General features: G+C 40.6%; 1 protein-coding gene across 1 annotated transcript; it reads left to right on the top strand.

Moving 5' to 3' along the window:
- The first annotated feature begins 12,555 nt into the window (after positions 1–12,555).
- LOC308094657 (C-C motif chemokine 3-like 1) lies at positions 12,556–13,939 on the top strand. Its single transcript, XM_080441425.1, has 3 exons — positions 12,556–12,689; positions 12,968–13,085; positions 13,220–13,939. Exons 1-3 carry the CDS (start codon positions 12,623–12,625, stop codon positions 13,332–13,334), a joined length of 300 nt encoding a protein of 99 aa, XP_080297551.1. The 5' UTR covers positions 12,556–12,622; the 3' UTR covers positions 13,335–13,939.
- Positions 13,940–17,083: the final 3,144 nt, after the last annotated feature.

Here is a 17,083-nt window from a genome sequence, read left to right as displayed (position 1 = left end):
GAAAATGTTCACCTGTAATGAACATGCCCAAAATGAACAAAGGGATGTCAGGTTGGATAGACCTGTATTTATCCTGAGGGAAATTCAGTTGTCATAGCAGCACCGCAGTAAGGATGAAACAAAGACACAGCCAGGTAAGGGTAGAGAACAAGTACATACGTGTAGATGTAACACTATGAACAATATAAAAAGGTAATGTTATAAAATAAGACGGTATAAAGTATACAAATATTACTTGAAGTCATACTGTAACTTTTTCAATTAAAAGTTATTTTAGATTTTAGATATAAAATCACTGGTATGTTTTCACAATAGCCTTTCCACATAATGTTTTTACACTTTTTAGCCATGATTGTCACTGGAAATGTAGTTGCCATATCCCAACAAGTGGCAATTGAGGCAAAGGAAACATTTGCAGGCTGAAAGTGGTTAACCTATTAAGACCTGAGGCTGATTCTACAAATGCCTTCTAAACCAGTAGTTTGATTACAGTTGTGTCACTAGAGTCCCTTTGCATTTTACCAAAATAAAGTGTATTTTGACAGTTTCATGGGTCGCTGACTAACTAAAGTCAGCCATCGCTAGCCAACGCAAAAATCAAAAATGACATAGATGCATTCTCGGTTTTAATGGTTTAAGTCTGTCTGTCGGTTCTATGAAAGAGCGCAAAAAAAGACAAAGTTACAACTTGTTAACGTTGCCTTTTTTTGCGGTTTTCAAATATTATTTTGACTCAGAATCAAATGTTTTATGGTCATGATTCACCAGGAGCCTGGATGTCTTGGTTCCAGGCTTAAAATAATTAATATAGGTCCGGACTGCTGGCGTAGCAGTCCAGGCACCTAGGCTACAATGTACCCTGACGCGGGTTCGAGTCCCGATCCAGACAGCCTTTGCTGCGTGTCACTCCCAATCTCTCTCTCCCCATTTCCTGTCAGCCATATCCATAATAAAGGCATAGAAAGCCCAAAAAATACATTAAAAAAAATTTTTTTTTAAAAATAATATAAATATTTTCTGAAATCTCTATGGGCCTTCTATCTGTGGAACCAGAGCCAGTTAACAAAATGGCCGCCACAGCTATGCTCTATATTGGATCCATTGGAACAACCCATTTCCTGAAAAGTAATTGTTGTGGACATACAAGGTTTCCGCCTGACAGCGACAACCTGATGCTTTCCTCATTGACTAGAAGAGCCAAGCAATTTTTATTCTAGAGTGGATGAGGATCTCGGCATCACCCCTGAGCTGCTCCTCCATTGTGGGTAGATCAAAGTGGTATTTATCCTAGACCTCTCTGGATATATGCCACACTTCTGTGGAGAAGGATACACAAATGCCGTATAAAAGCCTCTCCTTTAGGGATGAAAGGAAGTGGGCAAAAGAAAAAGTGGCCTGAGGAGAGATCAAAAGGGCTACTTGGACCCTCAGCAGTTCATTGACTCACACATCAGCAGACATTTCGACTTTTGTATTGTTACTTGAATGATGATACATGTGTAATTTATTATTATTATTTTATAGATTTTAATACTAACATAACATTGTTACCTCCACCAGGGCGGAACGGCCGGGGGCCAGAGATTATGTTTTCGCCCCTGTCTGTGTTTGTATGTATGTGTGTGTCTGTGAGCATCTAATCTCAGGCACCGCTGGAACAAGCTGCGTCACTGACACAGCCCTGGGTAGGCAACCCAGTCTAGCTCTAAGAAGCACACTTTTCTTAACAGCAAATATGTAATACATACAGTATAGAGGATACATTAAAAGCGTATCATTTTGTCAACCAAGGCCTACTTTTAAGAAGTACCGAATTCATTACAAATATTTTTTTGGTTGGACATTTTGGTTAAAAAGTAGGAATGCTAGTAGACCTCTGGCCCCTCTATTTCTTTAGTTTTTTTAAAAGCACACTTTTATACAACTACTGAAAGGAATAGACATTATAGGGCAAACATACAGTATAATGGATAAATCAACAAACAAGCAAAGCAGACTAAACGGCTTTGCTGCAATACTTTGAATCTTGTGTACAGTATGTGTGTGTTGGGGGGGGGGGGGGGGGGCACATCTGGACATGCACAGTAAGCCTATCTGCTTGCAATTTTGAAGCATCTGTAGCTCTTTCGTGCTTGCTATGATCATCAATGGTGGCTTTCTCTTTTTAAAGATAAAAGTGCAGGCTATGATGTATTCATTAAGTGACAGACAACACACATCTGTCTGAGATGTCTTTGAACATCAAAACTCCAGACTCTCAGTCATATAGCATTTCCCCAAAAGTATCTTCGTTAGTCAGCGACCCATGAAACTGTCAAAATACACTTTATTTTGGTAAAATGCAAAGGGACTCTAGTGACACAACTGTAATCAAAAGCTGCTCTATAACGCGCCACATGTGTGCGATATGTCTATGTGCCCACACGTCATTTGTAAATGAATTCTTATTTTTGCCTTCAATTTCCTCAAAATATGAAGAATATTAAGTCTGTTGTCTTTGCGCGATGTCACGTTGGCCTCGTTGACCACCTCCAGCCATAGCTGCATGCATGCGTTATGTTACTAATATGAGGAGAACTTTCATAACAACAAACACATGAACATGCCCGATTGCCCGCGTCTGTGATGACAACACACAGAACCACTGCACAGCATGGGGCTCAAAAACAAGGGAAGGCTAATAATAATAATGAGCACTTATTATCAATAGCGACTGTATAATTAATAGAAAGATTGTCATTTCTATTCATAACATGAAGCTGGCTATATATTAACTTACCACACTGAGCTCCATGAAGACTCATTGTATGTACGACTTCATCACACAAGGGGGGACATGACCCCCCTGGGATTGGCGCCCCTGGCGTTCAGCATCACATTATTGACTTTATAGGCTCTGTGAATTACTGTAGTCCACCAGCTGCAGCTGCCATACCCATTTCAGTTTCCCATAGATTTGCTTGATTGGTGCGGCAGGTTGAATCGCATAAAGGTTTCATATGTGTTTCCAGTTTAACCACTTAAACCAGTGATACTCAACCAAACCTGGCCCCAGCGGAGCTTTCTTGCGGGCCCCTGGAACATATTCCATGTTCCAATGTAGAAAAATGAATGTAACAAATTATTATTGAATGTTTTTCATAACCGTTAACTGAAGCTTGTTAATGGTTACACAACCATTAACCAATAAAGATTTTATTTAGGCTACTGTTTAGAATGGAGGAATGTTTGTGACTCACTCAGGGTCCTAAATTAACGGGATAGTTCACCCAAAGAATTGGGTGCACACTTTTTTCTATCGATTTGTCACCACATGTAGACTTGAATTCATGGATATGTTTTTGTTTTATTCCTAAGCCAATAATTTGATGACCAGTGGACCGGTAGGCGGCGGTTCCGGTAGGAACTTTGTGTCTCCTACCGGAACCGCTGCCGCTCATCAAATTATTGGCTTAGGAATGAGACAAAAACTAAAAGATTAAAGATTCAAGTCTCCATGGGGTGACTAATCGATAGAAAAAAAGATTTTTTTTGGATGAAGTATCTCTTTAACATCCACCACCAGTACTGCAGTACATAAAATAACCCAAATGTGGGTACATAATTTTGGTGAGTATGTATAATTTCCTAATGTACTTACTGTAGATCATGCTGTGTGTTGTCGTAGAATGTCTAGATTAGGGAGGAGGCCACAGTTATAAAACTACTTGAAGTTGGGGGCCACAAGACTGACAACAAAAATTAACAAAATGTTCATATTAACACATTGGGTGCCAGCATTTTTTCATAACAACTTACGTTGGGTGCCAGCATTCTACCCATTGACTGCGTTTTGCTGTTTAAGGCTCTAGACTCCACGAGGAGCAAATCCATGTAAAAAAAAACATCCATTCATGTTGCGCGATGACCCTGGCTACAGCCTGGAACGATAACATTTCACTCGCGAGTTACAATGGGGGGGGATCGCGCATCGCGCATGACCGGTTTTCCCCACCGGAAACAGATTCGGAGATATAGGTGTTTTAAAGAAGGAAATAGACAGGAAGTGGATGGGAGCCATGTTTTTGTTTCCGGTGATCTATCTGGCCTATCCTTCTCAAGATCACAATGGGTACTCCCAGAGCTGCTCTAGCCCCGCCCGTGTGGAGAAAAACGAAAAAAACAAAAAGACATATTTCACGGTCTGGACCGTGTTCGGCACCGGACCGCTACTCTGCGCAAACACGGTTCAGACCGTGTTTGGCACCCGATGTGTTAAACGTTGAACCGCAAACCGTTATCAAAATGCACTGGTTGGTTAAAGGGTTCATTTATTATTTTATATATTTATTGGTGGGGTAGCTGTCAAGCAGCCATGTTACAAAGCTGCAACTGCTTCATGATTTCTGCCCAATTCTGCCGTACACGTTTAAACATGGAAGAAATAAATAGTGGCGTATAAAGTACTTGAAAGCCATACTTGAGTAAAGGTACAGATTACTTGAAAGATAGTAAAAGTTAAAGTCACCCACAAGAAAATCACTTGGGTTAAAGTAGCTTACATCATTATGAAAAGTTAAGATGTATTTAAGTATCAAAAGTTAGAAATGTTGTCTACTTCTCACTACTTTCAAGTAGTTCAGCTGCATTTCAGTGGCATTGAGTGCATTTCATCCATCATATGCCATCCATTTGTAGCTATTTCTGAGTTTTGAGTGGCTGTTCATTACACAAAAGAAATAATTCTCCTTCTGCATCCATTAGCTGGTTTTGAGTGGATTTTCTTCCATCTTCCATCTTCTACACCTTCATCCACTTGTAGTTTTTGCACTGTATGTTTCATTCATCCTCAATAGCGTAATGGGCTGACCCATTTTTATGGGTCACTCTCAACTGATGGTTCTTGAAACACATCATAAGAGCTTGTGCTCTTATCAGCCGGCTGCTCAAAAACATTTATACGAACATGTAAACACTCCACCTTGCCAGCCTGCCTGCCAGCCTGCCTATGAAGAGTGGTTCTTCATATGCTTCCATGCTAGGGACCTGTGATGTGCATAGAAAACACTTTTCTTGATATCAAAATCAAAGTCTGTGCACTATAAAGAACTGGCACAGAAATGATCAAACATCAAAAGGCATGAATGCAGTATGAAGCAGGCCCTAATAAGTTACCATGATGGACATAGTATGACCATTGTTGTGTCCTATAGCACACAACAAACGGCCGTACGGTTAACCATTAACACGGTCTTGTGGCCTTCGACTTCAAGTAATTTTACAACTGTGGCCCCCTGCCTAATCTAGTTGAATACCCCTGACTTAAAGGGATACTTCACTTTCACATAAAATAAACATTTAAAAAATATATTAAAAATAAATGAAAAAAGTAATGGAAAATTCATGGCCCCCTCACGCATTAGAGTGTCCTACTAATGTGTGAGGGGGCCTTTATTTTGCCATAACTTCTTTCATTTTTTTTAAATATTTTTTTTTAATGTTTATTTTATGTGAAAGTGAAGTATCCCTTTAAACCCTATATACTAGTTTACCGGCGTCACCCTGTAGTCTGTCTGCTATAATTTCCTCTACCTTTCTCTTTGCTCAAAATAGACGATTTGCAAGCTCACAAATGTTTGCCCCAGAATAGGGATATTAGGGATGCTAGGTTTCAAGTGGTTAATTAAATCTGCTACGCCAATCAAGCGAAGCGGACAACTGAACCGGAAACCGAAACGGGTGTGCCACCTGTGGGAATTAGCGTAACTAGTTATGCACAGAGCCTATTTGGGCAACCTCGGTTCCCCATGAAAAATGTCATGGATCTAATATGTTCTTTTCAAGATATAATAGTGTCATATTTATAAATTAACACAACTAGGCAGCCAGTCTTTAAATAACGTATCCCATATTCCCAGGGCACACTTCCAAGGCTGTGTACTGTGCAATAATGAGCTTTAATTAGCTTCGGAAACAAAACACAGTATGGTCTTGTGGATGTGTGCATGTGTGCAGACACACACACACACACACACACACACACACACACACACACACACACACACACACACACACACACACACACACACACACACACACACACACACACACACACACACACACACACACGTAATTAGCAACTATCGCTTGTTCTTTTGCGGCTGGAGGATAACGAAAGGACGGTGAGTACATGGACTTGACCTTAAACAAATAAAATAAATAAACCAGTGATCAGACACACACACACACACACACACACACACACACACACACACACACACACACACACACACACACACACACACACACACACAGAGAGAGAGAACAGCCTCCTTCAAACAGGTGTATAAATGGGCATGTAAAAGCTGATTGTCTCCTTGAGGATATTCATGATGTTAATTATCCGTATCATTCATTGTTGATTTAAATAATCTTTTTGGGATCATGAGCATTCCCTTGTAGGTGTTGCAGAGCAGCACTTGTTTGATTGTCTGTTGGTCCTGCAGTGTCCATTTAACTCTGAGAGTGTACAAATGTCACAGAGTTACAAATGGATACATTAAAACAGCATTTAGTGCATCATCTGTTCACACATATTTGGCCCTCATGTATTGTTTAATTGTTTATTAAATTTAATGGATCACATTAGCCAACAAACTTGGTGACCGCTAACCTTCCTGCGGGGTCCATAAAATAAAGGTTATATTTGGTGTGACACCATAAACGGCGTCGGCCACAAAGCACAACTCCTTTCACACATCAACGAGTTCCAGCTCGTCAAATTAAAAAAATTAACAAAAATAGCCAATCCTTAAATAATGTCTCCCATATTCCCAGGGCACACTTCCAAGGCTCTGTACTGTGCAATAATGAGGATCGCGAGGCTTTATTTTCTCTTTCATGCACCCAGCTGTGCAGTGGTGCATGTGCAAACATGTCTGAATACTTTCCCTCCATTTTTTCCTATTCTGTTGACTTGTGTTTTTGTTTGCATGCCTTTTACATTTTGCTAGGTTCATGAGGAAAAGGCTAGAGACAATGGTGACATTTTGCTGATTGCCAATAGAGAATGCACCATATGCAGCAATGTTTACCAGTAAGATGGTAGTGCGGATTGCAATCAGAAAAGAGCAACTGACAATGTGGAAGGTGACACGCCATAATATGTGCATCCACATTCAACAAGCAAACTTGTCAGGCGACAACGGAGAGACAGGGGACAAGGACAGGATTAAGTAATTGGCAGCTCATTCTAAACTGCAAACTGAGACCTATAATTCTGTCTGTTTCTCTCTCTCACTCTCTGCACGTCATACTGATATCAACAACATGCATGTATAATTCAACCCTGCTGCCAGTGCAGTGGCCGTATAGAAGCAGCCTATAAATCTATTTAGTATTCCAACCATTTACTGGCGCTGGCGCACAGACAGAGCACCCGCCACTGTCAAGCTGTATGACAGAGTCGCCCGTTGGTAGCGGTAATGGGAGTGGCCGGGGAGGAAATGAGAGGGCGACGAGAGGTTGAAGTATCAGATCAGCTAGTCTTCATGCAAAATGCATGAGCGAGGCGTACAGTGTGTGTTTCCGCACACGAGGCTGGCTGAGCGCATTTTGCCTTTGATGATAAATAACACGCAAGGTGCAGCAGTGTTGGAGCCAATTTCCTCTGTGGGTTGGGGTGGGGCGCGAGACGAACAAGAACGTGGGCAGATCTGGAGGAGATTGCCTCTAGACTTTGTGTGTGATGTCCTGACTTAAGCCCCGCCAAGTTTCTCATTAGGCTATTTGTTGCCTACTCTACAATCCTGTGGCGCAACGAACAGGTCGTGAGATCAGAGGAATGACTAGACTTTATTAATAGCTCTAAGCTGGAAGAAGCTACCTTTAACCTTTTAACAGAATTTATTTTCAAGTTCAACTTTATTGTCACATGTATTATAGGCTAATGAAAATGCACTCTTACATTATGCATTATACAGCATACACAATATACAGTACATGATTATACTTTTTTATACGGAATTCATCTTCAAGTTCAACTTTATTGTCACGTGTAAGACATAGAGCAGGGGTGAGCTCTATGGGGGCTGGGGGCTCACGCATGCTCCACATGCACACGCGAGCACGCACAGTCAGTGGCGGTCTTTAACACCTTAAAGTTTAAACAATAGCCTCTCAAGGTTCGCGCCGTAAGTGGCGAGCCGTTCTCAATAGCCTCTACCTGGCTGCTTTGCATAACATTAGGCTACTCGAGAAAAGCCATGGACTTGAATTGAACGTGTTACATTCCTCTCACAATGAGAGACAACAGTCTCTGCACTGCAGAGTGTGAAGGGGATCGCTTCTCTGACCCAGTTCTCTGAGACAAGACAAAGACAAGTTGTCTGATTATTTTAACTACTTATGTGTGGGTGAGTCTATGTAAAGGGCTTTTATATAAAACTAAAAGGAAAATAAAATAATGAATTAATTGAAACAAAAATAAAAACAACAAATTAACAATGCAACAAAATAATAAGAAATATAATTACATTAATAATCACATGTTGAATACAGTATTTCAACTAGCACTGAGCTGAGTGGCTATGTGCACATGCCCGCGCGCACGCGCGTTCCCGCGCACGTGCGCGCGCCGTGACGTCATAAAATAGAGCCCCCATAGCTCAAAAATCCACAGCTCACCACTGGACATAGGCTAATGAAAATGCACTCTTACATAAACATTATACAGCATACCCAATATACAGTAACTGATTATATTTTTTACCGAATTTATTTTCAAGTTCAACTTTATTTTCACATGTATTATAGGCTAATGAAAATGCACTCTTACATAATATATATTATACAGCATACACAAAATGCTATTTTATTCAACTAGTGTCCATGTTTTGGGCTTGCCTTTTGCAGCGAGTGGTTTAAGTTGCGGTAGTTCTGTGCCAATTATTTGTCTATTAAAACTGATGAACTCTAAAGTCCAAAAGGGTGAAGCGATACAAGATTCTTTCAGTGCGCACTAGCAGGCTTTTAACCCATTCATTCCGGGAACGCATCTACAAATGTCTTCTAAATCCTAAAACCTATGTTGCTATAATATTAGTGGTTCTCAAACTTTTTCATGTCAAGGACCCCCAAAATTATATGTATTTGGCCGCGGACCCCCTATCTCAAAATACTTAGTTCCTTCCAGGGAAGCAAAGATTTGAGTTACAAAAATGATTTTTTTTTTTATTCACGATTTAAAAAAAAAAAGATCTACAAGGAAGCAAAGTATAACATCATGGATCGCTAAAATAAAAAATGACAGATGCGTTGCTGGATTGAATGGGTTAAAGGGGAATACCATTCATTTTCAACATCTTTAATACACCTTAGAGCTGTTGTGTGGAAATAAGAAAAAAGTCCCCCCCCCCTTCTATGTTGCCTAGAACTGGATAATTAATTGAGGTCATGTGATCAGTGACATACGCAGGGTGTACTTGTTGGCTGAGGGGGCGGAGTCAAAAGTACACCCTGCGTATGTCACTGATCACATGACCTCAATCAATTATCATTATTATCATAGAAGGGGGGGGGGGGGCTTTTTTCTTATTTCCACACAACAGCTCTAAGGTGTATTAAAGACATAGTTCAATGTTGAAATGTTGAATGAGTGGTATTCCCCTTTAAATGACAGTGAAAAGTGACTTTGCAATAAGTCTTTGTACTCTACACTATGCAGTGTGTTTGACTGATATTCTTGCCCTTTGTTTATTGAGTGTTTTTAGGTCGTTTTATCATGTTTTTATGTTTTGATTGTGTTGGAGCTTCCGAGCGTAAGTTATTCACATGTATGTACATAAACAGTGCCTCTAAGTGACAATAAAGTGAATCTGAATAAAAGTAAAACAAATAAAGCCAAGAGGTGCATTAGGGCATTGGTTCTCAAAGTGGGGTCTGGGGACCCCCAGGGGTCCTTGGGGGGGTACCAGGGGGTCCCCAGCAAAATGTGTTAATATAGCTTCACAATCATTTTAACCACTTTAACCGTATTTTGTACTTTGGCCATTAAAATATAGCAAATATACAAGCTCATAGCGCGGCACTCGCGCTATGAGCTTGTAGTAAAAGCATTTGAGTAAAAAAAAAAATACATTTAGGATCGCGATCGCGCTGTAACATTACCGAGCGGGCAGACGACCCGACCAGCAACAGGCAGCTGTTGACACGCTGGATTCAGAAACTCCGGTGGCTCTAGCAACATCTTCTGCCTAAATATGCTTCAGTTTACATATGTGTGTAGCCTATAGAACCCCCTCCGCTGCTTTTATTGATATTGTAGCGTTTTAGTGCCCCGAGCTGGAATCGAACCCTGTTCTCCAGCTCGGCTCAGTCAGCGGCAGACTCAGCTGCGCCAAGAAAACTCACGTGGGGGCCAGTCGCGATCGCTACTATATTATTCATTCATTTCATTGATGATTGAAGATGGGCCTACAAATCAGCAGCAATCACTGCTGTAATTTCATTTTCTAATAAACATTCATATAAGGCCAGCGATGTCCCTGCTTTTCTTTATTTCCACTTTCAAATTGCACTGTACATAAAGTGTGGGGTCGCCCCAAAAAAATAATAATTAGTCCTGTGGGACTAATTATTAACCTCTGCGGGACCTTAACCCATTGAGACCTGAAGCCGATTCTGCATGTCTCCTAAATCTCAACAGTTTTCTGAAAAACCTATATTTCTATATCAGTGGTGCTCAATCTTTTTCATGTCAAGGACCCCCAAAATGATATGTATTTGGCCGCGGACCCCCATCAAAATATTTTGTTCCAGGGACCTCCAGAAGCAAAGATTTGAGTTAAACATTTTCGCTTTAAAAATATATTATGTTCAAAGATTTGCACAAATTTTCACGATTTTTCAAAAATAGCAGATATACAAGCTCGTAGCGCGGCACTCGGTGCCGCGCTATGAGCTTGTATATCTGCTATTTTTGAATAGCCAAAGTGTAAAATAATGCTTTTTAGCTCAAATCTAAAAATGACACAGTTCCAGGTCTTAATGGGTTAAAATGTGTCTAAAGGGAGGACAGGCGGGCGGTTGGACCACGCCGTCACACTCGTGTCACCATGACTCAGCCATAACCATATACTAAAGAATTCCCAAAGCAGCCACCCCCACATATGGACTGTGTTGTCTAACCTCAATGTGTCATCATGGCGTCGGGCACAAACAAATCCCTCAGCCGTATATGGCTCTCTAGATGCGAGGGCCACTCGGCGGCCCAAACCTCTAGTACACTGAATTGATGTAAATCCTGTAGTGGATGTGCGCTGTGTCTTATACTGTCTAAAAGGACTGGCGAGCAAAGCAGAATGGACCTTGGTGCAGTGGGGATAAAATAACACTCTAATTTATTCTCAAATATCCTGTGGTTTAGCCCATTTTAGATGGGTCTAAATGGGTTAAGAAGGATTCAAAGGGAGACGGTACATTTGGAGGAACACACATACAGTCACAATCAATATTTGATTGTTGTGGTTTTATATTCACATCACATCTTCCAATAATGGAATAATTTTCATAAATGTGATTCAGACCAGTAATGAACTCCAATGGAGTTCATTACTGGTCTGAATCACATTTATGAAAATGTTTGAGTCACATTATGTATTGATTAATTCATCAATATGTATTTTTGGCCAAAGTCATAATGTTCGTTAGCGTACACACACACACACACACACTAGGCCTGTCCCCTGAAAGTCGACAAATCGACTCTTCAGTCGAGAACCCCTAAGTCGTCGAAATTATTTGTTTCGAGACATCTGTGTTTCTTTTGGTCAATTATTTGTATAGCGTCAGTTACTAGTGTAGGTGCGGAGCACTGGTGTGTCATGTACTTCTAATTTAGCCCATCTACATCCTGTAAGTAGAGTTAAAAATAAATAATAAAATAAAACCAGTTGACTAATCAGAATACCGTTTTGAGAGGAAATAATAATTCTGTTGCTGCTAAGCTACTATGACGCTGTTCAGCTGTAAATAAGAACTCATGTCGATTACACGCAAGATTTTGGCTAAAGTTCATATTTGTGATATGAAAACTGCTCCTGTGAATTTAAACAACAACAATGTACACCGTTTGGAAGTGTGTTAAACTCTTTGAACCTCTGCAGAATTAGGTGAGTGGTTAATTATCTCATAATTTCTATATAAAAACAAATCATCGATTCGTCGACGTGTCTCATTAAACTTGCGACTCTGAGTCACCTAGATAAATACCGAGTCGGGTACAGTCCTAACACACACGCACACGCACACGCACACGCACACACACACACTTCTCTGGGAAAGTTCCATCTGGTGGCATCACTTCCTCATTCTCGGCTATGCAACAATTCAGTGTAGTAATCCAGTCCATTGTTTATAGAGAAGTTAAATAAAACCCACTACTATTTGTGGTAAGCCCCCGAGAAATGTAAAGGTTAGAGAAACTCTAAACATGGGGGAAGTCCTGGGTCTTCCCCATGAACTTTGGGTATATAATGCCACACTGAGCATAACTTGACACAACAGAGAGAAAGGGTTCATACAGCATTGACAGCTAACCAGTCACGCACGCTGTAAAGACTATTGAACACATACTAAGTTCAGGATGGCTGCTTTGCGTCTCGCTCTGTCTGTATTCGTGCTGATGCTGGCTGTCTCAACACTGACTGAAGGTAAGAACCTGTTTTTCTTTTTACAGAATTAAGTATATGTGTGACAGAGTTGTGGAGGGAGGGCGAGAAAGATGGAATGGACTAAGAAAGGTGTGTGTGTGTGTGTGTGTATATATACTGCATATATGAGAGTGTGTGTGTGTGCGCTTGAATGTTCTTTAGTTTGAATGTGAATTGTAAAGCCTTCGCCCAAATCTTATCAAACGATGGAGCATGACTTGGGCTTCTGGCACTGCTGTATGATGTTGAGATGGTAACCACTGGCTGTTTGGTTATAGGTATGCGTGGTCCTGGACCTAAGAAGTGCTGCTTTGGTTTCACTAACCGCGAGCTGCCGAAAGCGAGGTTTACTAGCTATGTCCGGACCAGCCAGCAGTGCATCAACCCTGGTGTGCTGTAAGTATACACTTGTGTGTGTGTGTGTGCATATGTGTACGTACGTATGTACGTGTGCGTCCATTTGGTCAACATCATACATCATACATCATCAACATTATACTGATTCTTCTGCTTCTTTACCCTGACCTCAGGTTGAATACAGTGAAGGGTCGTCAGCTGTGTGCCAGGCCTTCAGAGAGCTGGGTGAAGAATATCATCACCTACCTGGACACCAAGGTCAACATTGGAGAACAGACCAACTTCTAATCAGCTGGTCTGACATCAGCGTCTATCTGCTGCCAGAGGCATCATATGAGGACATGATGCCAGTTTGTGTGACATGCTGCTGAACATTTACCAGAGCTAAGAGAACTAAGAGATAATGAATGTATTTATTTATCGATAACCTCCATAATTTAGCTTTTGTCTAATGTGTTGAATACTAACATTGTAATAATTAGAATCCGATTCAGGAAAGGATCATACTAACATGGATACCACTGAATAACAGCAATGGATACATTTTGTATTTGCATGACATAGTCACATTATACTGTGTATAAAGGGTAAATTATTGCATATTTACATCTCGTATGATAATTGGATTCTCGTTTCAAAAGAGGATGGCAGCATCAGTAGACTAAGCTAGACTGTATCACTGTGAATGTTTTGTTTTCTTATATGGGTTCTTTAATTTCATATGAAAATGAGACCCACACAAATCTTGATAAATGCTGGATGGATATTATAATGATATTAATGTTTGCATTTACACTGTATTTTCTACAGACATGTATTTAATAACTAACAAATTGTGCTTATAAGTTACTGAGTTCCACAAAGGCACTCAAATATATGCCTCAACTATGACAATTAAAGCAAACATAAGAAAAATGTGTTGACTGGTTCGATTCACTAATCTGTTTCTCTTTCTCTTTGAATCACTCACTATCTCTCTCTCTCTCTCTCTCTCTCTCACACACACACACACACACACACACACACACACACACACACACACACACACACACACACACACACACACACACACACACACACACACACACACACACACACACACACACACACACACACACACACACACACACACACAGCCTGTTGTCTTGCAATTTATATTTGTGAGTACCCAAAATCTGTGTCAGAGAGAGAGTTATTTTTTATTGATTGAATACTTTTTTTAAAAAGTTTGCAAAAAGTACAGAGGGAAGTTATACAATAATGCTAAAAGGAAACACAAAAAGCCCTGGGGGCTTGTTTCCATTGTGGTCCTATGTGTTCAAAGGACATATAAAGACATACAATACTATATAAGAAATCATCAATACTAGGAGCAATCCAAGTACATTTACAGAAAAACTGGGGGGCAATTTCTTTTGGCAAGCTAGAAGACAATTTTAGGTCCAGTTGCAAATTGCAGGTGCTCTTTTATGGTGGTTTTGAAGGAGGGTAGGGAGGGAGTCACACTTTTTGATGGCTGGTGGTAGGGCATTCCCATGTTTGTGTCATAATAGTAGTATTAATTCATCCCCATGTTTGTGCCGAATCCGGGGGGAACGAGATCAGTGGAGCTCCCTCTGGTGTTGTGCCCGTGGTCGTTTCTCACTCTAGTGAAGTAGTTTGACAGGTACATGGGCACTGGTCCCTTGAGTATGTTGTAGACCAGGCCCATTGCAACTTGCTGTACTCTGTCCTCTACCCTGAGCCATCCCACCCTAGCATAATGAGCAGGGGTTAGGTGAGTCCTAGGCAGTGGTGGAAAGTAACTTAGTACATTTGCTCAAGTAATGTACTTAAGAACAAATTTGAGGAATTTTTACTTTACTGGAGTATTTTCAATTTTCAATACTTTTACTTCTACTCCACTACATCTCAGAGTCAAATATTGTACTTTTTACTCCACTACAATTACTTGAAAACTTACTTTGATGATTTTTATTATTATTACAAAACACGCATTAACCACTTTATCCTTATATACTTCGGCTATTTGAAAATAGCTGATCTACAAGCTCACAACACGTCGCTTTGCAGCGCGTTGTGAGCTTGTAGATCTGCTATTTAAAATTTTTTTATACCTTGTGAACACTTGTAAAACGGGACATTCTGCATATTGAGTACTTTTAATTTTGGTACGTTAAGTACATTTTGATGCCAATACTTTTGTACTTTTACTCAAGCAAATTTTTTATACTGGACTTTGACTTGTATTTCTGCATTGAAGTATTGATACTTTTAAAAACATTAAACATTCAAACATTTCAGTACTTTTTCCACCACTGGTCCTAGGTGTGAGGTCTAGTTACAGTAATCCAGGCGGGAGGAGATGAGAGCGTGAATGAGGTTCTCAGCAACAGAGTCTGAGAGTGATGGCCGGAGTCTGGAAATGTTTTTGAGGTGGAAGAAGGCTGATTTGTTAACGGATTTGATGTGGTATCGATAAGCGAGGGTAGAGTGGTTAAAAAATGTTTGTCAAACTTTGAAGAATATTTGCTCCACAAGCTCACACTGTGATGCATCGAGATGCGTTGTGAGCTTCTAGAGCTTGGGAAGTCAATTGATTGCAGGAATCAGATTGCACACTTCACCAGTACAGGCTCCCCCGCGCACGAGCCAAGCAGCCCTGTGTTTTTGCCATCACAAGGGCGCTGTCTCATATGACGCGTGGTGGCTCATGGTCTCATCAAGATCTGTTGGAAGAAAAGCCATCCGCCAAAAGTTTTGGGAGTTGTGGGAAAAACAAAAGGACACAAAGTTTCCAGCGCTGCTTTTAGCAGCATCACTGCTTCCACCAGCACTGCAGTCAATAAATATCTGAGACAATCTCCCCATTGCTCCCATATATCAGACAGACTCTAAATCCAGTCTGGGAAGCATTCAGTGCTATCTGATCCCTGCTGTCACATCCCTGCAAACGCACGTGCACACACGCACACACACACAAAGAGTACCAGTGCCACATCTACCCACCTCGCATGGCTGCCTCTATATTTCATAACATGTCATGTACCAGTGTGAGATATGGCTCCTGATTTCATTTGTGTGGAGCAATGGTGGACCTCTTATCTCACCGGGACTGAAATAGCCGTGGATCAATGTTGTTAATATGTCAGTCTCAAACTGATGGCAGTGTTTACATGTTCTGGAAGATAGTCCCCGGCTCTGCAGAGGAACGATGAGGAACTCAAAAGATACAAGCAGGTGTTGCCATAAATTTCCTATGTTTTCAACATGGCGTTGTTCTTACCGTTCACACCTTTCACTGTGCTCCATTATTTAGCTTGAAACGGACCGTCTTTGTGAGCATGGTTCTTCCTGACATCAAAGGTGATGCAATTTTTGGCCAATAATCAAAGTACAGTAGCAAAGTGTTTTGACTATGCAATGTTCTGTCTGCAATGTTTTGCCCATTTCACACTGATGTGTCCAGTCAGGAAGATGCCAGCGCTGTCAGGCTGATCCGATCAGATCAGACTGGAGTTGTGTCTGGGGCTACAACTGAGCAACAGGAAGTTTACAGAAGAAATGTGCAGTTAATTGTTACATATTTGGTTGTGCGTTAACCCTTTAAGACCGGGAACGCATCTGTGTAATTTTAAGATTTCTTTGGCTATGTAAAAATAGCAGATCTACAAGCTCATAGCGTGGCACCGAGTGCCGCGCTATGAGCTTGTAGATCTGCTTATTTATTTTTTTATTGTGAAAATGTGTGCAAATCTTTAGTTTATATATATATATATATACTTTTTTAAGCGAAAGTTTTTAACTTTTTTTTAAAAACTTATGTTGCTATATTATCAATGGTTTTCAAACTTTTCATGTCAATGACCCCCAAAATAATATGTATTTGTCCGCGGACCCCCTCCCATGTAAAAATATTTTGTTCCAGGGACCCCCAGAAGCAAAGATTTGAGTTAAAAATGTATATAAAAGATTTGCACAACTTTTCACCATTTAAAAAAAAATAGCAGATCTACAAGCTCATAAGCTTGTATATC

This window comes from Gymnoscopelus braueri (genome assembly GCF_963280865.1).
Source record: "Gymnoscopelus braueri genome assembly, chromosome: 11".
Taxonomy (NCBI): Eukaryota; Metazoa; Chordata; class Actinopteri; order Myctophiformes; family Myctophidae; genus Gymnoscopelus; species Gymnoscopelus braueri.
Note: the sequence above shows the minus strand (reverse complement) of the source record. Positions and strands in the feature narration are given on the sequence as shown.

What these genes read in the sequence shown, in the direction of transcription:
- LOC308094657 (XM_080441425.1), top strand. Translation starts at nt 12,623, where the DNA reads ATGGCTGCTTTGCGTCTCGCTCTGTCTGTATTCGTGCTGATGCTGGCT. An exon ending in TGTCTCAACACTGACTGAAG is followed by an intron (nt 12,690 to 12,967) that starts GTAAGAACCTGT and finishes GTTTGGTTATAG; the next exon opens with GTATGCGTGGTCCTGGACCT. An exon ending in TGCATCAACCCTGGTGTGCT is followed by an intron (nt 13,086 to 13,219) that starts GTAAGTATACAC and finishes CCCTGACCTCAG; the next exon opens with GTTGAATACAGTGAAGGGTC.